The sequence below is a fragment of the Moschus berezovskii genome, chromosome 11 (genome assembly GCF_049115385.1).
Source record: "Moschus berezovskii isolate FMDL1 chromosome 11, NW_MosBer_1.0, whole genome shotgun sequence".
Lineage (NCBI taxonomy): Eukaryota > Metazoa > Chordata > Mammalia > Artiodactyla > Moschidae > Moschus > Moschus berezovskii.
The window spans coordinates 52154310-52178276 of NC_142470.1; the positions used below are offsets into that span (position 1 = coordinate 52154310).

General features: G+C 45.6%; 2 protein-coding genes across 5 annotated transcripts in view; one reads left to right on the plus strand and one right to left on the minus strand.

The window, feature by feature from the left end:
- Window positions 1–23967, plus strand: part of CTNNA2 (catenin alpha 2) — a 1253094-nt gene that overhangs the window by 792471 nt on the left and 436656 nt on the right. The window lies entirely within an intron of this gene.
- On the minus strand, window positions 19244–20809 carry LRRTM1 (leucine rich repeat transmembrane neuronal 1). The gene has a single exon (XM_055400365.1). It carries the CDS (start codon window positions 20807–20809, stop codon window positions 19244–19246), a length of 1566 nt encoding a protein of 521 aa, XP_055256340.1.

The window sequence follows — 23967 nt, forward strand, 5'->3', positions numbered from 1 at the left end:
TACTTCTCTGATCATTGTCCATGTCCATAATGATGCTCAAGGGCAGTCACATCTGCTGTTTCATGCCATGCTTGGTCACAGAGTCTTTTCTGACGGACCACTGGTACTCATGACCAGTCTCCTTAGGAGCCTCCTCATAATCATTCCCTATAGGATCCTGCCACCTTCTCAGATCTCTGCTGGTTGCAACCATGTCACCCTTCCAATTTCAGAAGACATTCTTTAAAACCTCTCTCTGCTCTGGATGTTCCAGTGATTTTTTCAAATACTCCCTACTGCTTAATAATCTTTGAGATGATTCTGCAATACCTCCCTTCAGGAAGCCTTAAGAAACACTTTCCTGGACTCTATTCTACTTCTAAAAATCAGTATAAGGGTAGGTTATCAGAGTGGTTAGTTCTTTTCTCTCTAACTCATCTTGTTATGAGTAGGATACCTTCCTTATTGAAATGGAACAAAATTGGATTCTTGATTTTCCTGCTATTTAAGTATCTGCTTATAACACATCTAGTCATGACACACTGGTAGGCACCTTGCCAGTGCATTTGCCCCGTACCTCCCTTTCATTTGCCTACCTCCATGCCTTTGTTCATAGTGCATTTTTTTCTTGAGAGACCCTTGCCTTCCATTCTGTCTGTCAAATCCCACCCACATACCTAGACTCAGTGCCTAGACCAATCCACCTTCTTTATCAAGAAGTCTTCAGTCACTCTCCTCTCACCCATTTCCTGAATCAGGACAACTCTCTCTTCTTGCTCTGTCCTCAGGAAGACTTTGATACCCCTCTCTGATAGTATGCATTCTTGTCCACCTTGCTGCGAAGTCACTTCAGTCGTGTCCGACTCTGTGTGACCCCATAGACGGAAGCCCACCAGGCTCCCCTGTCCCTGGGATTCTCCAGGCAAGAACACTGGAGTGGGTTGCCATTTGGTTATCCTTATATGTGTGGGCATTGTACCTGTCCTATTAGCCAACAACTATTTGAGACATGGCCATGTCTTGTTCTCCTTGCGTTCATGGTACCTCGAAAGTAACTAAATGCAGTTAATAGAAATGAGTTCTCTCCTGATCCTGGATAGTGTATAATGGGACACCAAACATGTATGTGTGGTACGTGTCCCACTGATCGCTGAACCCAGGATAGGCAAGTGCACAAACTAGGAAACGGATAGGAAGAAGCTGGCAAAAGATACCAGGAGCCATAGGAACTGCAGACATTCTTTATTTGCAGCAGCACGGCAGACGTGCTTTTCTCTCTAATGACTGATGCTGCCACAACACAACTGCAAGAGCTTTTCAGGTGGTGCTTATATAGGTACACAGAATAAAGACTCACATGGCCAAGCGAGTACATCATGATGTGCATGCACCGTGCTATAAATGATCTCACCTGTTACATAAACATGCAAAGTCATTGTTTACAAAATGTGGGGCAAGAGAGCTGACCACCAGCATCTTTGACTAAATGCTATTCCCTTACAGTACATAAGTAAAGTAATAATGCTGCTAAGTCACTGCAGTCGTGTCCGACTCTGTGCGACCCCATGGACGGCAGCCCACCAGGCTCCCCCATCCCTGGGATTCTCCAGGCAAGAATACTGGAGTGGGTTGCCATTTCCTTTTCCAAGAGTAATAATAGAGACAATGAAAAGGAGCTATCCTGGGGCAATCTAGACTGGGAAACATGGCTGCTAAGGTCAGTGAGTGTTCTAATACCTTGGGGAGAGAGGGATAGCCATGGTGAGCTGAAAAGGCTTCTTAGATATCTTTGGAACCTGAACTGAGTGTTGTGTCATCATGAAAATGTGAATGATTAGAAAGACAAGGAGAAAACAGAGAAGTCATGGATATAGGGAGGGAGATAGAAATGACTTTCCAGCATCTGTGGGTTGATTTGGACACATTAGGAAGAACCCCTATTGGTGGCTTATGTTTTCATCAAACCTCACAATTTATATGATTCTGTCTACTGATATTCATAGACTGAATTCCACTCTGTTGCCAACAGCACTGGAAACAAGATTAACTTTTTTGTACAAAGTCAAAACTGCTTCAGTGGTAATAGGAACATTTTGTACCAAATGTAATGAAGACGATGAAAAGGGTCCTGGTAATACTAAGCATACTTATTAAGCACTATCTTTGTGCCCAGTGTTTATATAGTGTTTTACCTAGATTAATACTACTTTTTCCTAAACATACAAGACAGACATTTAAAACTATCTCGATACTAATAGAGGCTGAGTTGCTGGGCCCATGTTACTCACCAGGCATATGGTGGAAAAACACACAAATTTGGTGTGTTTTATTCCAAAGCTTCAATCATATTTCATCCCCTCAAGTCCTAAATGCTGAGAACAAAGCAAACACAACAACGAGAAGAACACCAATTTTCTCTCATGATGTACTTAAACTCACACTTCTGATAGGGTACAAATGTAGTCTGTGTTAACCAGGGCATAGTTCAGTGCAGTGTAAAGGCATTTCGTTTGCTTAGTGCTCCATCTCATTTGAGAACACAGCTATGTGGGCTTAGGCAATTATTTTCTTACTTAATGACTTAATTACTTTCTCATTATTTGATCTTGAAACTCTAACCTAACCCTAACCATCTCCCATACCAAGCCTGTTTATGTTGGAAATCTGAGAGCTCATTTTCAGGCTCTTGCCCCTAGATGCTACCCAGGGTCCCTCAGAGACAGTGTCCCGAGTGAGGGGTATTTACCTCAAGGTGAGACAAACCATGAAAACCCCTGGCCTTCTTAGCACAGGGATTGAAAACCTCTTTGCAATCACCACAAATTTTTATTTGCTGTTGGAAAATTGCTTTGGGAAATGATGTGGATCAGAGAAGTAAATTTTCTGTCAAGATAAACTTTAGTAGTGAGCAAAGCAAAATTCAGGAAAAAAAAAAAAAGACCCCTAGGTGTTTTATCTCACTTTTATTAACATTCTTTAATATTTACCACTATTGTACTCTGTGAGCCAGACTGTCAGTGGAAGCATTGAACTACAGAGAAGTTTCGGGAATTTCTCTAGAGAGGATATCTTCAGCCTCATTTTACAAACAGAAGCTGTGGATAACAGATGTGCTTCAAAGAGCTGGCGGTTTTTAAAAGAATTAAGGTGAAAAGTAAACTCCCTAAAACCTTAGCATACAGATACCAAGAATCTACTGCTTCTGGACTGGCCCAGACTTTCCAGTGTGTTTCCAGAAATTGCTGTTTTGCAGTCTGCACAGACGGTGGAGTGCTTGGACTAGCAAGGGAGGGGAGGACGCTTGGCAGGGCACCAGCTCAGAGCGAGATTCTTTTCTTTTTCCTAAAGAACTGAGCCTGGTAAAAAGAAAAAAAAAAAAAAAATCAAAACAAACAGACCCTTTCCTTCTTCCCCATCTGCTTTCCTCCCAGTTCTTTGGGGTTGATATCCCCGGGTTAACCAGTGGAACCCAGCAGGCTGCAGGCTGCTGAATCTGTAGCTGGGTTTTGCTGCATTCCAGGGCTGCCTGGCTGTGGTACCCAGGGCTGCTGAGTCTCACCAGCCGATGGATAACAGGACCACAGCCAGAGCCTGTCATGAACACTCAGAACAGCAGCACATGCGCTTTTGAATCTGATGATGGTGATATGATGCAATAAATGATTCTAATTGAACCTGGGTAGACTGCTGTTCCCCCTTCTTCCAAAACTCAATTTTAATTTCTTAGGAGATCTAGCAGGTCAAGGGAAAGGTGTGCTCAGAGAAAGAGGTCTGGGGACTGGATCTGTTGACAAAACTGGAGAGAATCATTATACTGGGGAAAAAATAAAGGCAGTCACCTGCAGCAAGTCTTGGCACACCTATGTGAAGGAAGCTCAGTAGCCTCCTTAACTAAATATTCCAGCTGATTTTGCCTAACAGAGATGGTGCTGTCTCTTTCTTCCAACTTACTGCGGTTGCTAAATCCAAACATTTCCCTCCAGGAAGATAACTTTTATATTGCTAATATTTCATGTTCTCTTTTTTAAAAAATAATTTTATTTGCTTATTTTTTTGGTTGTGCCATGTCTTTGTTGCTGCCTGCGCTTTCTCTCTAGTTGCACTGAGCAGGGCTACTCTCTAGTTGTAGTGTGAGGACTTCTCATTGCCGTGGCTTCTCTTGTTGTGGAACATGGGCTCTAGTGCTCGGGGGCTTCAGGAGTTGTGGCTCCCTAGTTCGACAGCGTAGGCTTAATAGTTGTGGTACAAGGCTCCATTGCTGTTCGGCATGTGGGATCCTCTGGGATCAGGGATTGAACCCATGTCCCCTGCATTGGCAGGTAGATTCTTTACCACAGAGCCACCAGGGAAGCCCTAATGTTCTCTTTCAACTAACCTCTCACAGCTACTTCTTAGAATCTATTTCTAGAAACTAGGTGTTCCTAATGCCTTTCAATGCGCCTCTAGTCTGTTTCTTGAGATAACAACATGTAACTATAAACATCAGTGACACACAGTGGGAGCTACTATTATTTGAGGATTTACTATCAGCGAGCACTGTGGTCGACTCAGTATATGTGATCTCTGATATCTTCTCAAGAACCCACAAGGCAGCCATTGGTGTGTCTGTTTTAGAGATGTGAATGCCACAGCTCTCAGAGAAGGCAATGGCACCCCGCTTCAGTACTCTTGCCTGGAGAGTCCCAGGGATGGGTGAGCCTGATGAGCTGCTGTCTATGGGGTCTCACAGAGTCGGATACGACTTCAGCCACTTAGCAGCAGCAGCATGCCACAGTTCTTAAGCTCAAATGATGACCTGTCCAAAGACTGTTAGACCCACGTGGGACAGAACCTGTGATGCACAAGGAGAAAACGGGAAAGGAGTGCCCCGCCCTGAAGGAGAGAACAGTCTAGTTGCTCCTCCGCTCCATGTGCTCTTGACAGAGTCATGAGGGACTTGATTCAGAGCAGTGACTAATAGCAGGAATTCCACTCCCTGTGGAGGAGAGTTTGAAGCATGTGGCCCTCCAAAGTCACCCTGTGGGTGGCCACCCATATGTCACACCCTCCTCCATCCATTGCTTTAAGTCTTTGCATGATACTACATAGCTCTTAAAGTTATCACTTACGTTCTCTCCTTTGAGCCTTACCAGATCCTTGTGGAAACGGCTGAGCAAGGATTAATTTCTGAATTTTATACACAGGGGCATTGAAGTCCACAGAGGAGGTGATATATCTTAGTCAGTAAGTGACCGAGTCAGGACTAGGGCTCGGTCTATTAATTCCATCCCCAATAGTTTTTTCTAACACATCATGAAACTTTAAAGTAAAGATAGCTCTGGGAGATGTTGAGTGTAGGAGGGACTGATAAGACCAAATTCCCCAATTGAAACCTTGGCTGTTCAAATAACCTCTGAATTCCAGTTTTCAATATCAAAGAACCCAGACCTCTTTTGACCCTTTCAAAATCTCAGTCAATGACCTGCCAGGATGCTTTAACTTGTTGCTCTTTTGTCTCTTACCCATGTTCATCACTGTCTATCTCAGCACTTCTCAAACTTATTTTTTCATTATCTCCCCCTTAAGAGATTTTTTTTACCTTTTCCCCTACCTCACTCTGAAATTTTAATACCACAGATATATTGTGTTTATGTACCATATAACATGGGCTTCCCTGGTGGCTCAGAAATAAAAAATGCTCCTACCAATGCAGGAGACATGGGTTCAATCCCTGAATTGAGAAGATCCCCTGGAGAAGGAAATGGCAACCCTCTCCAGTATTCTTGCCTGAGAAATCCCATAGACAGAGGAACCTGGCGGGCTGTAGACCACGGGGTCACAAAAGAGTCAGACACGACTTAGCGACCAAACAACAATACCATAAGTGTATCTCTGCTTTATAAATACAAATAGTAAGACTTTTTAGCTCCTTAAGAGCCAATTTTTACTCCTTAAATTCAGTATTAGCCCTGTTAAGAATGTATCAGTTCAGTTCAGTTGCTCAGTCGTGTCTGATTCTTTGCGACCCCACGAATCACAGCACGCCAGGCCTCCCTGTCCATCACCAACTCCCGGAGTTCACTCAAACTCATGTCCATCGAGTTGGTGATGCCATCCAGCCATCTCAGTTCAGTTCAGTTCTGTTCAGTCGCTCAGTCGTGTCTGACTCTTTGCGACCCCATGAATCACAGCACGCCAGGCCTCCCTGTCCATCACCAACTCCCGGAGTTCACTCAGACTCATGTCCATCGAGTTGGTGATGCCATCCAGCCATCTCAGTTCAGTTCAGTTCAGTTCAGTCGCTCAGTTGTGTCTGACTCTTTGCGACCCCATGAATCACAGCACGCCAGGCCTTCCTGTCCATCACCAACTCCCGGAGTTCACTCAAACTCATGTCCATCGAGTCGGTGATGCCATCCAGCCATCTCATGCACTGTCGTCCCCGTCTCCTCCCACTCCCAATTCCTCCTAGCATCAGACTCTTTTCCAGTGAGTCAGTTCATCGCATGAGGTGGCCAAAGTATTGCGGTTTTAGCTTTTGCATCTAGTGTAGCTCAAAACTAGGAATCCCGTAAAAAAAAAAAATAGAGGAGGAGGAAAGAAGAAAGAAAAGAAGGAAAGGAGGGAAGAGAGAAACAACAAACAATGTAACAAGTTAGTGGGGAGACTTCCCAGATAGTCCAGTGCCTAAGACACTGTGCTCCCAGTGCAGGGGGCCTGGTTTCGACCCCTGGTCAGGGAACTAGATCTCACATGCCACAAATAAGAGTTTGCTTGTCATAACTGAAAGTTCCTGTAGGCTGCAACTGAAAGATCCTGCATGCCACAACCAGGACCTTGCACAACCAAAAAAAAAAAAAAAGTAAAGACACAGAACACTAAACTGAAGTTGGTTCTCATTTTCCAAACAGCTTTCCCCAGTAATATAGATTCATGTGTTGGGATTTTACTTTGGCCAACATCTTTCCAATATATCTGTCCAAAGCCAAAGCAGAGCATTCTTCAGTCATTCTGTGATCAAATCACAAAGAACAGTTGGGGCCTTGGAACAGACTCACCTTTCAAGAGCTAATTTCCTAGGAGAAAAATAGAGCATTTCCTCTGACCAAACATGATATCTCTTTGTGGTGTTGGGTAAGTCTCTAAGGTGGAGTGAGATCTTTCCTTGGGGGAGGTTTAATGCATTGCTAACTTTACCTGTTGATAAGATAGAGCAGTAGAGAATGTACTGGAAATCATCCTGCAGATCCTGCCTACCAGAGAAAAGAATTAGAAGAAATGCCCCAAGTTACTACTACAGACAAGAAGGGAAAAGCCAGGCCAGTGGCCCTGACTTGCCCAAAGGCCAGAAGCGAAGTAGCAAAGCTGGAACTTGGATTCTGCGTCCTAACACGTGAGCTTCTCTTCCAGAAGAGCACCCACCCTAGACACGTCCTTCTTCTGTTACACTCACTTCATCACTCTGTGGTTGTTAGTACACAGAGAAAAAACATCTTTAAATAAACACCAGCACATCCGTTACGGCCAAAGATGTATGCTTAGTGTCCCAGCGGCCGGTATGATTTAATATTGTGCTATGCTTAGTCACTCAGTCGTGTCCGACTCTTTGCGACCCCGTGGACTGTAGCCCACCAGGCTCCTCTGTCCATGGGGATTCTCCAGGCATGTAAACTGGAGTGGGTTGCCATGTCCTCCTCCAGGGGATCTTCCCAACCCAGGGATAGAACCCAGCTCTCCCTCATTGCAGGTATATTCTTTACTGTCTGAGCCACCAGGGGAGCCCATAATTGAATATTGTCGATGTTAAATAAGAGTCTGGGAGCTGGATCACAATCACAGGCTGTAGGATCACTTTCCACCTTCAGGAATTGACTACAGAGAGCAAATAGCTCAGATGTGGGAATAAGTTTTGCTGTAATGCCAAAGACCCACATGAATGATGTTTCCTTGAACTGGCCACAAGGCTTTGGTTTGTGTGGAAGGATAAGATGGAACCACACCTGCATGGGTGTATGGATGTCAGGCGCGCACACACACACACACACACACACACACATATTCTAGTGGTGGGCTACATTCACGAGGGTACCTGATATCAGTGGCAAAGTCAAGCCAATGAAGAACCAGAAAAAGTCAAATGTTGGTATCAAAGCTAAGGCCTGAGAAAATTGCAGAGCTGTAAAGGAAGAAGCATGTGTTTCTACCCCTAGACTTCTCGCTCTGCCTCCTTTACTTCTCTGTCCAGACCCAGTGCTTTCAGGAACTTAGATTTTTGGATAATACCCTATCACAGAAGGAAACGGGGGCAGTGTGGCTTTGAACGCTGTTGGACTGAGCCCCGCCTCTGGCTGTGTGACCTTGTTTTATTGGGTTAGCCAAAAAGTTCGTTCTGGTTTTTCTACACCATCTTACAGAAAAACCCAAACAAACTTTTTGGCCAACGTGATATTTTTCTGTTCTTAAAACAAGCAAACCCAGAACCCACTTATCTAGCACCTACCATATACCAGGCACTGTTCTGAGCACTTTACAAAGACTGTCTCATTTAATTTTCAGTAATAACCTATTTAATTCTAACATCCCTATTTTCATTTTATAGATGAAGGGATTGAGTATCAGAAAGGTTAAGTATTAATCACTTGCCAAAGTCACTCAGCCAGAATTGAAGCCAAGCCCTGTTTCTCCAGAGTCAGTGCTTGTCCCCTCCCCCGTCCCCATTAAGGTAAGTGACGTTGGGCAAGTCACTGAACGTCTCTAAATGTCAGTGTACCTATCTGCAAAATTAAATGTTTCTCTGAACAATGGCTTCCCTGGTGGCTCAGTGGTAAAGAATCTGCCTGCAATGCAGGAGACCTGCCTTCGATTCCTGGGCCAGGAAGATCCCCTGGAGAAGGGAATGGCAACCCACTCCAGGATTCTTGTATGGACAGAGGAGCCTGGCGGGCTATAGTCCATGGGGTCACAAAGAGTCGGATACGACTGAGGGACTAACACTTTCATTTTAAATGAGAAAATGTTAAAGATTTAACAGGTTGCCAGGTATCCAGTAAATACAATATGTAATAAACACTCCTCTTGGGGGGCGGGGCAGGAGGATGGTGGTTGCCTTTCACAGATGGATCAGGTTGAAGTGGAAGCTTCTCTTTCACACACTCATCATGTGTCTGGTGGACCTAGACTCTTAGCACTGTCTTCTTCCTAATGCCTCATCTTCAAGTTAAATTGGTCTCTTGTTCACTCAACAAAAATGTACTTAATCCCTGAACAAGAAATGCTGTGTCACTTTGAATGAGCTAACCAATTCAGTTAGAACTAAAAAAACTGAGTGATGTGTTACGTTTAGTTGCATTTCCATTATTACACGATTTCTCCCCTTCTTCCTTAAGCATGTTTGTTCTTTTCTCTTTGTACCTTTTATAATTTTTGAAATAGTGTGCAAAAAAGAATCAATATGAGAAACTCAGATAAAAATGACCTGGACAGAAAGCAAGAGAGTGAGGCTGAATTCCAAGAAGGACCATTATTTTTAGAATAAAGCACATGCACGCACACACAGACTCAGTTGCAGGGAAATATAGATTTCATGGCAAATGCAATCACCATGGAGCAGACAGTGAGACAAAATCACAGGGTGCGTGGTTGTCCTGCAGCTGAGGGACAAATGACAGGATTGCCTTGGCCAGCTGAAGACAGATTGTTGCATTGTTCCATTAATTGTGTAGAGCTTGGCTTTTCCAGACCTTTCTGTGGCAGACTAATCCAGCTCTCACTTTCCACTGACTGAGCTGTCTCACTTTTATCCAAGGCTGCCTAGAATATCTCTGAGAGGTCCCTGCCACACAGAGTTTGCAATACTGAGAACTCTTAATTGAAGATAAACACATACTGATGGTGGACATCTAGTAATAAAAATAAAAAAGAGGGCACTGGTTTAAGGAGATAAATATACTAGAAGATTCGATCTTTATCCTGGCTTTATTTTAAGTCCTATAAACTGTTGGCAAATCTGGTCTTACATATGAGCAACTGCCTGCATTATTTCATTTGAGAGGAACAAGAAACAATCTCCTGTCCAAATACACATCACCAAGGTGTTTCAGTACCTGCAATTCTAGCATTAGAACAATGTCTCTTATTGCCCTGAAAGATGTTTTTTAAGCTACAAGAATTTCTAGGCAAAACTGGTATCACCATCTAGCTATCCATTTTCTACTGGCATTTAGTTTTCACATTCTCTAAAGAGTTGCTGATAAAAGAGCTAATGGCAGTGGGCTGAGTGGAAAGGGAACATTTTGATGTTTGGAGATATTTGGGAAAAGTTGGCATCTATTTGAAATTCTCTGAGATATCATGGAAGCTTCTATGAAAATGAAAAGAGTGCCAGGCTAGGGGGTGAGGGGAAGGGAAGAACCAAAGGGTAGTAGCAAGCCTGTGATACCAAACTTTGTCATTGTCAGACTCCGGCTAGAGAATGAGAGAGTATAGGAGTATGAGTGCAGTGTGTTCTCCAGGACTCCTACTAGAAGACTTACTGACTTTAGTATTTTGAGCAAGGTCAGCCCTGCCTCATCGCAACCAATCAGAGGAGGAAAAGGAAATGATAGAGGTACGAGGGCACAGAATTTAGAAGATGCAATTCCAGGTGCTAGGCTTTGACTTTCGGCAAGCTTCTTAACGTCTCCTGATCTGAGTCTTCTTTGTCTAAATGATGGGACAAGGTTGTGTCTGCCTTTTGTGCTTATTGGGAGAATTAAAATAAATAAAATAAAAGAGTACTCGTAAACTATGTGGAGAAGGCAATGGCAACCCACTCCAGTACTCTTGCCTGGAAAATCCCATGGACAGAGGAGCCTGGTAGGCTGCAGTCCATGGGGTCGCGAAGAGAATGGCGGCTTCACTTTCACTTTTCACTCTCATGCATTGGAGAAGAAAATGGCAACCCACTCCAGTGTTCTTGCCTGGAGAATCCCAGGGACAGGGGAGCCTGGTGGGCTGCCATCTATGGGGTGGCATAGAGTCGGACATGACTGAAGCGACTTAGCAGCAGTAAACTATGGAGTACTCAGAAGCAAATGACAAGCCCATCTAAGCAAGTACATCTTTCTCACAATCAGCTCCACCAGGGGGAGTCAGTGAGGCCAGGGCCTCGTCACTTAACAGCGACCCCCATCTGGCCCTGCTGCCACCAACCCACCATGGTTTCTTACAGAGCTCTAGTCAGCCCTGTGAATCTCACTCATTGCTGAGCTACAAATGTGGCAATTCTTGTGACCCTCTAGCTCGGTGTTTCTCAACCTTGGCTGAACTTCACAGTCCCCTGGGAAGTATTGAAATATTTCCTCATCGAGACCACACTCCAGATCAATTAAACCTGCATCTCTGGGGGAGGGACCTAGGCATTACTATTTATTAAAGCCCTCAAGTGGTGTTAGTGTGCCACCAGGGTTGAGAAGTATTTTCCTAGCTAAGCAAAAGAAAGAAGGATGCAGCTAGAAAAAAAAATTTTTTTCTCATAAAGCAAGGAGAAAAATGGCTTCCCAGTATGACATTGAGAAGAGGCAAATAGCCAACCCAGTAGATCAGAATAAAGAAAGAAATTAAAAGGAGTTTTGGGATAGAGTTGGTGTATCACAACTACATATGGTGATTATTTGATCAACATAAAGCACAAATCTTGAAACTCCCTCCTTGCTCTCTTTTTTCCTCTCTCTTCCCCTCTCCACCTGCCACAACCTTGACTTTTATTTTTCCCTGATCTCTCCCTTTCTCCATCCCTCCTCCTTCTGCTCATTTTATTAAATGACTCTGAATTCCTAGTATTAATTGTAGCCGCTTACTCAAATCTAGTAAGTTCTTCCAAGAGTCCTGTACTTCTTCCCTGCCCCCTCCCTAGCCCATCACCCACACATGCCTGCACTTTCTCATCTGTTTTCCGGTATTCCCATCTCCCGCTCTGAAGCCCCGCGTCTTTGTGATTTTTTTATCTACCTTTTCTCATTCAGGTGGAGACAAGCCTGATGAATCAGCATATCTGGGCAGTGGGAGTTCAGGGGAATTTTAATTTTCTGGTTAAGTGGTACTAGCTTGAAAACTACTTTTGTTTTATGTTTCATTGTCTGGGGAAAGTGATAAAATAGAAGCCCAGAACCAGAAGGGTCCTAAGGGAATACCTGAAGGCAAAGAGAGAGAGAGGCTCACTGCAGTTAAGATGAGAACGAGGTGGACTTAAGGCCTGCGAGTACCAGCAACAGGTCTAAAGACCATCTCTCCTGACTTCAAGACCAAGTTTCTCCCAGAACACTCTCTTGACTTGGCCTGCAGAACTTTTGATTAACCAGGACCCATCAAAAGTAAATTACATTTGGGGGGACTTTCCTAGTGGTCCAGTGGTTAAGATTACATGCTTCCAAAGCAGGGGGTGTGTGAGTTCATCCTTAGTCAGAGAACTAAGATCCCACATGCCACATGGCATGGCCAATAAATAAATAAGTAAATTACACTTTTAAGTGAACTCTCCAGTTCTTCTAACGCCATAAGCCTATGAACTTCACTCATCAGTGTGGCCTGCCTGGCCCCAAATGCCTTTCAGTCTGTGATGCCTGAATCTTTAGATCCTAATGCTTCTAGGTTCTGAAACCAGGTCTTTGATTAATAGGTCCACCACTCACTAGACTAAACACATTGATTTTTTTTTCATAAACTTTTTATTTTGTATTGGAGTATAGCCAATTAACAGTGTTGTCATAGTTTCAGGTGAAGGGCAAAGGGACTCGGCCATACATATACATGTATCCATTCTCCCCAAAACTCCCCTCCCATCCAGGCTACTACATAACATTGAGCAGGGTTCCATGTAAGCCCCTTGATTTTTAAAATGAAAGCCTACTTACACCTTGGAGACATTCCAGGTTTGGTTGGAGCAGGGAAAAAGCCCAGGCAGAGGGGCTGAATTTGTTCAGACATCAGAACTCCTCCTGGAAGGAATATCAAGTGTCTCGTTTTCCCTCTTGTTAATTAAATATCCACTGTTAACTTGACATTTTTTTTTCTGTTTCCTAAATGAAGTCTTGCCAGAGAAAAAGTGGGTCAGTGGAGGGCTCTGACAAGTTTTGTCCCAGTTAATTTAAGTTTTGCCATATGTTCTTTGAGAAGCATGCACTAACTACAGGTCCTCACACTGATTAGCAACCAACCTGAGGGGTTTTCATTTAGATTTCCAGTTCTTTCTCAAGAGAGAGCAAGATGAGAAGGCAATAGATCTAGGTGAACCACTCCAAGGAAAGCTGGAATGCAACATGATGGTGTTGATGGTGTTGTTACTCTATACCAGGGAGCAGAGTTTCTCAACTTCAGGCACCCTTGACATTTTAGGGTAAATGGTTCTTTGTTAAGAGGAACTTCCTCTACACTGCAGAGATTGAGCAGGATCCATGATGTGTACTCATTAAAGGCTGGTAGCGCCCAACCCCACTGCATGAAAATCACAAATGTTTCCAGACATTCTATTAACTGGGTGGCAGATTTGCTCCTGATTGAGAACCACCGCCTTCGAGACATAGTCCATGTAATGACCAAGAAGAGAAGGTGAATAAACCCCCAATAATAATATACAGATACTAGATACGTGCTACACCTTAGTGTCTCTGAGTCCAAAGTCATCTGGTTAGTGGCTAGACAGGATGATTAACTGAACTTTCTGCTCCTGGAAGCCTGTGAGAGGTTTCCTCTGTTGACAGAGTCCTGCATGACCTGATAACCAGAGGCCAGAACCATCAAAGTCAGGGTGAAAATTCCTGGAGGTGAGCATTGCACCCATGTCATCCACCAAGAATATGGTGATCATGGACCCTAGCCCAGGCCAGTCCTATGGTCTTTGCTGGCTAGAGGAGTGGAGAAGGCACCCATTCAAGGAAATTAGAAAGACCTATAGTTAAAAGTCTGAGCTTTCATATTGGGATTATCTGGTGGCTCAGTGGTAAGAAATCTGCCTGCCAATGCAGGAAACACAGGTTCAGTCCCTGGGTTGAGAAGATTCCCTGGAGAAGGAAATGGCAACCCACTCCAGTATTCTTGCCTGGGAAATCCCATGGACAGAGAAGCCTGGCAGGCTACCATCCTGAAGGTTGCAAAAGAGTCGGACACAGCTTAGTGACTAAACAACAATAACAACATGGTTGAAAGGCCACCAGAGTGAATGCCCTGTGCTTCCAATTACTGGCCGGGTGACTTTCCACAAAAGCACTCAACCTGTCTAAGCCTTAGGTTCCTCGTGTAAAAATAAGGTCCAGATAAAGATGCTTATACCAAGTAACCACTCAGTAAGTGTGTTTCCTCCATCTCATTTACAACTCCAACTCGGCATTAAGGATAATAGTAATAGTGATAGTTATAGTCAGGCTTTTGTTTTGAGTATAATTCCAGAAACAGCTTTCAGTTGAGGAAGGCCAGGAAATGGGGCCCAGTTACAGGAGAAAGAATTTTGCCTCCTAGAATCCCTGGAAAAAAGTCAGAGTAGAGCATTTATGAATGTAGAAATGTTTTGCAACCCTGGGGTGGAACTTTTTAGTTAGGTGCCTGTTCTCAGAAGAATGCTTTGCTGGCTTTTACCACTAGGTAGCAGGCCTACACCCTCCTATGGCACTTTCATGAGGAGCCCAGAAGATTCCCCAGCCTGCAAAGCCTCCGTCAGCTCATTAACTATTGCCTGAAAACACCATCAGCCACCTCAGCCCTTTACACGATGTGACTGATTTTATCAGATCCTTTCCTGAGTTAAAGTTTGATCATGGAAGAAGAAAGTAGGAAGAAGAAAGTAGGAGTATAATTAATGCTGGGGGATATAGTTATATAATGTGATCATGTGTATGTGATCATACATGTGGAGATATATATATATAAATATGACAATGTAGTATGTATATGTGACTATTTTGTGTCATGCTTTGTCATTTACATATAAGTATGTACCTGTGTGGGCTTCCCAGGTAGCAATAGTGGTAAAAAAAAAAAACACCCACCTGCCAATGTAGGAGACAAAAGAGACACCAGTTCCATCTCTGGGTGGAGAAGAGCCCCTGGAGGAGGGCATGGCTCCCCACTCTAATATTTTTGCCTGGAGAATCCCAGGAGAGAGGAATCTGGTGGGCTACAGTCCATAGGGTTGCAAAGAGTCAGACACGACTGAAGCAACTTAGCACGCACATGTATATGTGTATCCTTAAACTTTTCCCAGAATATACTTCAGGCACCTCTGTAATAGTCATATTCCAGTTAATTCCTTGCTATTTAGCATTCCATCCATGGCAAGCCCAAATCAACCAACAACAACCATCTATCTAGAGGAAATAATTGATGCTTATTTTGACTCTTCCTGAAACATTATAATAACCCATTTTCCAAAACAGATGTAAATTCTGGTCTCTTGGTAATGCTGTGTGTGAGAAGGGTATCTGATGCCTTTCATTTTCCCAGGGTGTGTGATTCACCAGTGCCCTCTTCTCTAATGCATGGCTACTCCAGACAGAACATAGGCTGAACTTGCTGACAGGTCGGTGACTACAGCCCAGGAACACAGGAAGCCCCTAACCTTCCAGCGATCTGTGTGCGGTTGCTCCGGAAACCTGGGAGAAGTAACAAGTGGTGTCTGCCTCTCTAATGACCTACACATACTCATGAACGTGTTGTTTAATACTAAGTCTCCTTCCTGAAGGCAGAGAGGAAGGTGAGGCACGCTTAGACTTTGAAGAGCTTCAAAGAATATTGAAAAAAGGATTTTAAAAGTTTCCTTTCACCAGAATAACCTTTCTCTGTGATGGCAACCTTGCAGTCTTGAGAACCTGAGCTACCTGGTGGTTTCAACTCTCAGAGCTGTAGTCTGAGACCCAGGGGCTGCCTTTCCTGGGAGTGAAGGCCAGAGAAAGGGTTTCATTTAACTTGCTCCCTCTGGTAGCAACTAAAAAAAGAAAAACCTACCAGGGCTAAGACTAGTCTGAGAGTGTCATTTGTCATTTCAAAAGACTTTCTTTTCCTTATATAAATATTCAAGGAACCTCTATACCAGGGCTGAACTTTAATCAGCTGGGAAGGTAGTGCAAATGGAGGGTTAATCCATCACAATGCCCAGGAAGAGACATGAATCGTAGCTTTCAATTCTTTCCAGACAACACAGGACAATGAGATTAGCACCCTCCGTGGGAAGAAACAACAACCAGAAACAAGGTGCTACACCTTTAAAAATCAGATTCTCTTTTAAATGCTCAGTAGTTTCCTTAGAGGGGGTCAGAGCAAGTTTGTTGAAGCTTAAAGATCAATTAATTTAAGAAAGAAAAGATTTCAAGTGTCATAAAACCTTAGTTAAAACTATCGGATTTCCCTCATTCTTGCCTCCCCCCTCGCACTTCCATTCTCCAAAGCAAGAAGTGCAGGAGCATGAAACGGAATGAGCTGAATTCCTCTGTTTGTGTAGAAAACACATTTGTTTGCCTACAAAGACACAACACAGACACACAGGCACACACACGCGCAAACAGGCACACACACGCGCAAACTCACACACACAAAGTAAGAACATAGCTTTGCATGACCATCGTCAGTTCTCCAGGTCTCAGAATACAGAGTCCTCCCTGCAATAGTATTTCATTAGATTTACATGGACTTCAGATCTTCTGTATACATGGTGTTTAGTCATATGGGGAGGAGTGGGGGTGTCAGCAGCATATAACAAAACATGATTATTCTCTCATTTTTTCTCATGGCAACATTTTAAGAAGAAAAATGAAGGGGACAAAAAAGTCTTCGGGATAGGAGATTCTCCAGTCTCCAGTCTACACATTTCTAGGTGTTAGGGTGGATCTCTGCCTTTGCTGTTTTCCAGAAAGGCTCTGCTTCTGGAAGCTTTCCCTACAAGCACACCAACAGGGCCCTTAATGCACCAAGCCAGAGCAGCTTTTGGCACTGGATCCCAGTAGGCTTCTTAGGAAGAGATTAAATCAATGGAATCCAAGGATTGACTCCTACAATTGCACAATTGGGGGATTTTTTTTTCCCCCAGAAAAATCAGTTGTCTTCTAGAGGTCTCTTCAGTGGAATTTCATTATAGATGTTCCTGGAACCCCTGCCCTCCAAGATGGTATTTACAATGGCATCCCCAAATGATCATAAAGACTGAATCCAAAACCCCCTCCTTGGAGTCATCAAGGCACCTCTCTTCTAGAACATTAGTAGTCTAAATGGGTGCTGTATACATGGCATATGTCATAAAGTCATGTGTTAATTATAAGCAAAATAAGATGAGGTTTCCTGATCAGAAAGAGTGAGCTTATGGTGTGTGTGTGTGCATGTGTGTGTGTATATGTATATATATGTAAGCAGCTATCTACTGAGGCTTAACATCTTAGAGACATTTGCGAAATATTTCTCTTGAAAGAGCTTCTTAGTCTCTGAGAAGCAGTATTCTTAGGCACAGTGATTTCTCCATAGGTAGAAGAGAAATCTACCTTCAGTCCTCAGCTTAAGTAAACCTCCTGGTGATGCCATTCTGCATTTCAAACAGCTGACTTTGCCTCTTTAGATGGGTGACTGGAGGCATTTGCATTTTGGGAGAAGGTGGTATATATTTTCTCCCCCCCTTCCCTCTTCCTGCTACTTGGACTTCTCTCTCTCTCAAAAGAAAAGGGAAAATACAAAGATGCTTGTCTGCAGGATCATTCAGAGAGGTTAAGTACCTGAGTTTGAGGAAGACTTTTAGACTCCAGACAATATTAGTTCACCAGCTTTCACTCGTGACAGTTTATTTCAATCATACATTTACTTAAATCGCTAGCTAGTGAAAGACCCCTCCCATCCACCACACCTCCTCCCCTTTTCCTGCCCGCACCCATCACCTGGTACCACTCTTAAGTTTAGTTCAATAAACCTACATCTCTATGGACCTAGAAACCCTTGAAGGTTGGCAAGGGGCAGTCATTGACCCCAACACAGAAAAAAACTAAAACATCACAGGGAAAGCAAGCATTACACAACAGGGTAATCTGAAGAGAGGCAGCTTTTCTATACTGGGTTAACAAATTATTCCCATCTCAGTAATATTGGAAGACAGGCTCAAAAGCTCATCTTTCCCATCCCCATCACTTCCATATGAGCCTGCCTGTGAAGTCTCCAGCTTCAGGCAGCACCCCAGGTAGGCATTCAGCCCGAGGTAGGCGCTTCCCACGGTTCCCACAGCAGCTAGGAGTGTGTTGTCCCCGTGAGAGCCTCAGCCTGCTGCAGTCTTAGCAATATGCTCCAGGAAGCACAGCTTTCATCACCAAGCATTTGGATTCTGCCTTATTTCCCTGAGTCAAACCACAAGAGAGCAGGAGCTGAGGGTCTTTCACTTGGAAGAGTATGGCAAAGGGGCACAAATGCTACTAAGTCTGGTGAATCAAAGGCGTGGAAGAGCAGAGGCATTTGGGGGTGAGGTTTTGAATTGATTTGAAAGATCCTTTGTATTAAGTGCAAAAATGTTTCCTGTTCACAGGAAAAACTATCTGGCACTGCCTTTAAAAAGCATTTGCAATGATCTCTGCCTTCAAGGCTGATCAAGGATGCTCAGTCCTCAGTTCGCCTTTCACTTGCTTTAAAGTGGCTAAATTACACTGCGCTCCTCCAAACATAATATAGAGGGTCTGACTTTTTTCAGTCCTTAATCATGTGGGGTACATCCACCTGATAAGCTGTTTGTCCTTCTTAATGTCTCAAACTGAGCCTGGCTACTTGGCTCTTGAATTTCTGGATTTTCCCTCTGGCCACTAGATCCCCCCTACACACACCCCCATGCACACACCCACCCACACACACACACACACACAGAGGTAGGAAATTGTAACTGTTACTTCTCTCTTAACACAGGTAACAATTCATTTAGGTTACACCAGTCTGTAAAAACTGTAAATGCTATTTTATTTTAAACATTTTAAGTTTACAAAAAAAAAAAATCAATGATTGGTACCTTTTTACACTCTCAGATTCCTGAATATGGACAGATCTTCAAAGGGAGGAAGGAGTTTTCATATGAAATTTAAGATAGACTGTCCTGAAGGTTGTGGGGTGGGGTTTTGTTGTGTTTGATCTCATTTTTTTTTTTTTAAGACACAATAAAGCTAAAATGTCAAGTCTCTGGGAATGATCCCCTTACAGTTTCAGTCAAGGAGCGTATCAGAGCACAGACCCCAGCCTGGCACTCGCCGGCCCGCCCCGGTTGTCCAGGCGTATTTGGTAGCGCACGGGTTGAGAGTCTCTAGGGCAATCACACCTCGCATTCTCTCGCGGGCTGCTGGTGGCAGGTACACGAGCCATACTCGTTGATGATGACCAGGGCTCCCTCAATGTGGTTGGGTTTGTAATCAACGTAGTATTCCTGGGCAGACATGGCAGCCATCTGATGCATGGTCTGTTTCTGCTTTTGCTTCCTGCGCTGCGTGACAAAGCACTGTCTGAGCTGTCTGAGGCTGGCTGGGAAACACTTCCAGGAGACATACAGCACCAGGACCACGATGAGGAAGGAGAAAATGAGGGCCATGGTGCCGGTGACCACCTTGTGGATCTGCACGGCATTCTCGGCGTGTTCGCCGGGGAGAGCCACGGTGACAGGCTCGGGCGTGCTGTCGGGCTGCCCCTCCCTGTCGTCAGCGAGTGTGGTGGCCGGGCCGGCAGGGGACCCCAGGTCGCTGCGGTTGGTGACGGCCGAGAGCAGGTGGCCGCTGGTGGGCTCGGCTCCCTCCTCACACAGGTGGAACGCGTACACGGCGTCCAGGACGTCCTCGCCCTGCGCGTACTCGGGGCTGGCGCACTGCAAGTTGCCATCGTAGCGCCCCTGGAAGTTGCTGAGCCAGGAGGCCAGGGCGCACACGTTGCGCCCACAGTCCCAGAGGTTCCCGGCCAGGGTGATGCTGGTCAGCGACTTCCAGGAGTTGAGGATCCGGGGCTCGACGTAGGTGAGGCGGTTGGAGTCCAGCTGCAGGGACTGGAGGTGCGGCACGGTCTCGAACACGTGGGGCTCCATGTACTCGATCTCGTTGCCCGACAGGTCCATTTTCTCCAGGTTCCACACCCAGTCCAGCGAGCTGACCACAATGGCCACCTTGTTCCTCCTCAGGCAGAGCGAGTGCAGGGAGATGAGGCGCGGGAAGTGGGCGAAGTTCACCTTGACCAAATCGTTGTGCTCCAGGTGCAGCTCGGTGAGCTTGAACAAGCCGGCGAAAGAGTTGCGCGCCAGACTCTTGAGCTGATTGTATCCGATGTCGAGAAACTTGAGGCTGCGGCAGTCCTGGAAGATGCGCACGGGCACGAACTGGATGGCGTTGGCCCGCATGTGCAGCGTGGTGAGCTTCCGCAGCCCGTGGAAGAGGTCGGGCGCCAGCGCCTGCAGCTTGTTGTACGAGAGGTCCACGCTGCGCAGGTTGGGCATGGGCCGGAAGGTGGTGTTGGCCAGCTGGGTGATCTGGTTGGAACTCAGGGTGAGTTCCTTAACTCGGCGCAGTTTCTGAAAGGCGTCCCCCTGCACCGAGCAGATGTGATTGTGATCCAGATAGAGCCACGTGAGCTGCATTAACCCCGTGAACTGGCCGGCGCGCAGCTCCGAGAGGCTGTTGTAGCGCAGGGACAAGCCCAGCAGGCCGGACAGGTTGTGGGGCGCCTCGGTGAGGTTGAGCGCCTCGCAGTACAGCAGCCGCCCCTCGCACCGGCACAGCTGCGGGCACCCGCTGGGGGCGGCGGGCAGCATCTGAAAGCAGGCCCCCAGCAAACACAAGACCACCCCCGAGGGCCTCCTCAGCAGCCAGTGTAGACAGAGACCGAGCAGCAGGAAATCCATTAGCGAGAATCTTTCCAGAGAGGCTGGAGAATGTCCATTGGAAGCGCTCGGTCAGAAATCTACATCATATTTTATTCCGAGGGAGGGGGAAGCGGGGGAGGGGGGAGAAAAGGGCAACAATCAAATAAATATATTGAAATAAAGCAGGACTTCCCCCCACCCCACTCCCCAAAGCCACACGTTCACCTCTAAGCATGCAGAAAGCTGGGCAGCATAGAAAGTTCACAGCCACGGAAAAAGATCAAAGAGATGGTGATTTGGTCCATGTTAGATGCTGCAGCAAAGAAAAGGGAGGAAAAAAAAAATCTTCGGGAAAGAATTTAATTAAAAAGTGTCTTACCCACCCTTTTCCAGAGAGTGACAACCTCCATTCAGCTGCTCCCTTTGTGTGCAGGCTAATTATATGCAGGGCGAGAGAAGACCCCTCTGTGTTTCCGAGGCAGCCCCGGTCCGCGGCCGGCGGATCTGGCAGGCGCACAATGTCTCACTTTGCTGCTCGGCTCCGGGCTGCAAGGGCGGCCGGCGAGGCGGGGAGGCGACTTCTAGGACCTGCAAGTTTCCCAACTACGTGCGGGGAGCCGGGGTTTCGCCTTCCTGCCGCTGTCCTTTCCCTCTGCAGTTCGGACTGTGACGTTGTGGGGGGAAAAAAAAACTCCAAACTCGGGGCTCGCGACTCCCCAGGATTTGACAGTCTGGTTAATGTCCGTCATTGGAAAGGACCCCTGACCGGCGCCACCTTTTCCTCCGCGGAGACCGCCTGCCATTCGAGCCCGGGGCGGCTGCGGAGAGCGGGCTCGCTCGTCCTTTGCGGGCGGCGGGGAGGTGCGGGCGGCGGCGCGGGGAGCAGGGAGCGGCGCCCCGGCTCCTTCCCTCCGCCAGGCAGTGTGCGGCGCGAGCTTGCACCGGCACCTACTGCTCACTGAGTGTCGTAAGCTGCTCACGATTGTGCGTCTTCCCGGAGCACCTCAGACATGGGCAGATTGAAAAGGGGTGGGCAGAAAACCAACATTTTCCCGAACCACTAAAGTAATATATGTTCTTTGATGAAAAGGAAAACACTTTCAGCTTTTTGGTCCATATTTCAAAAAAAAAAAAAAAAGGAGGGGGATGGAGGTATGGGAAAGCATCATCAACCACTGAGATATTTCGAAGTGGGAGACTGAAATACTCTGTTCTGCTCCCCATCTCCTTTCCCTTTGAGGAATGTTCCCCCCTCCCGCCTTAAAGCTGTCTACGTGTAAGAGGTACGTAGGAATCCGTAGAGAAATCAACATTTGGTCCCTTGCTTTAGGAAAGCAACTTGAGAGAAGCTAGAGGAAGGCAATGATTGTGGGGACTTGGCTGAGATTTTTTTTTTTTTCCTTGCGGGGACTGGAGTTCTGCAGTCAGCCAGCCCTCTTGGGTGGGGGTGGGGGGTGGGGTGGGGGGAATGCTTTTCAAACTCGGCCGATTTGGGACGCCATCCCAGTCCAAAGGTTGGAGACCCAGAGTGCCTGAAACGTATGTATATCTGTGTACAGAGAGTCTTTCTTGCCCAAGATCCCCCCGGGGCTTCACCAGTCTCCATAGATGTCTGTGAGGTCCCGGGTGGATTAAAGAAAGATTTTACTGCCTGACACCGGGAGGGCTGACCCTGACGTGCTGCTCACGGTGATTACAGAACCCTGCAGTACGTTCCACTCCAGGGGAATTTGGCAGAGAATGAGCGGAGAAGGGGTCGTTTAAACCCACTTCTGTACACACCTCTAGTTAAGCTTTGACACTGTTACTAAATTGCGCCTTCTGAGTGTGAAGAGACGCCCTTGCCTGATTATTTTCATTAACAATCGTTTATGGATGGGCTCCTTCAGCTTGTGATGAGCTCTGTCTTGTCTCAGTTTGTTTGGAGAGGGTCTGCATTGCTATGGTCAGGAACCTGTTGGTCATCTTTTTTTTTTTTTTTTTAAGAATGACAGAGAAGCCCTGCCGGAAGTGAGTGGATAAACCTCCCTTCTTGACTAAGATGCCCGGAATGGTGATAGGGAGAATCAAATGTGAATTCCCATCTCCTCACTTTGAATTTCTATCATGTCTGACTGTTAGGTACTGAAAATAATTGGGCATCATCTGTAGTTGTACTCACATTCGATAAGAATGAACTGAACTTGCTTTGAACAAGTAACTTGGCTGGGCCTTCACACCCAAGCTGAAGACACCAACCAGTGGAATCAGTCACCAAAGACTGGTGGTACTTTTCAGGAAAAGTCATACGAACAAGGGCATGAATCATTCCATTTTTGTATTCCTCTGAGCTCTGCCCTGGTCATTCATCTCTGAGATGCATCATTTAATTGAAAGGAAAACAAATCTGAATGTCCTAGACATCACATGCTGTCTTAGGAGCTAAAAGAGACATTCGAAAATCAACCCCCTTAATTTTGCAGATAACAAAACCCAGGCAAAGATTCACTGGGTGATGATTCAAGGTCTCACAGCTTCTTACTGGCACAGATAGTTTTTTTTTCCTCCTCTCCCACATCAAAGTGGTGGTCTTCCCACTCCATTCTTGATGGTTTCCTCGCTGTCACTCTTGCCTGTTTCTCAACTCTGTGCTGAGCACCTGCGGGTTTTGTCCTGGCACCTTCAAGGTGCTGCAGAACACTTTAACAGACAAACAGTTTCACCATCAAGTGTTTTCACTTCTTGCCAAGACAATTATTCCTGACAGCAACCCGGCTGATTGAGCCATAAACTATAAAGGGTTGGGAGGCTGGGGCGGGCAGGGGTAAACATTGGCCAACCATTCAGCAAGTATTGTTGAGTACAAGCCACCCAATCCCCATGGCTGCTAGGAAGAAAATTCTCCTAATGTAGGCAGCTTGGCAAAGTGATGATAGAGCCTGCCAAATGGGCAAGAAGAGGTCCCACTTTGGATGTCACTTGATTTGTAGAGCTGGTACAGAGAGGCAGAAAAGAGTTGAGTGTTGGCAAGAAGGAAGGAGAATAAAATTAAATTCACTGCATTTATATGTGAGTTTTCTTTTAAGTACACTACTTAAAACGTAGAAGATGTGTCTCGGCTGTAATTAAAATATATGTATGTACATATATATATTGCTTTTCACATTATTATCCCGCAAATCATTTCATCTGGATGGTATCTTTAAACCTTTCCCACT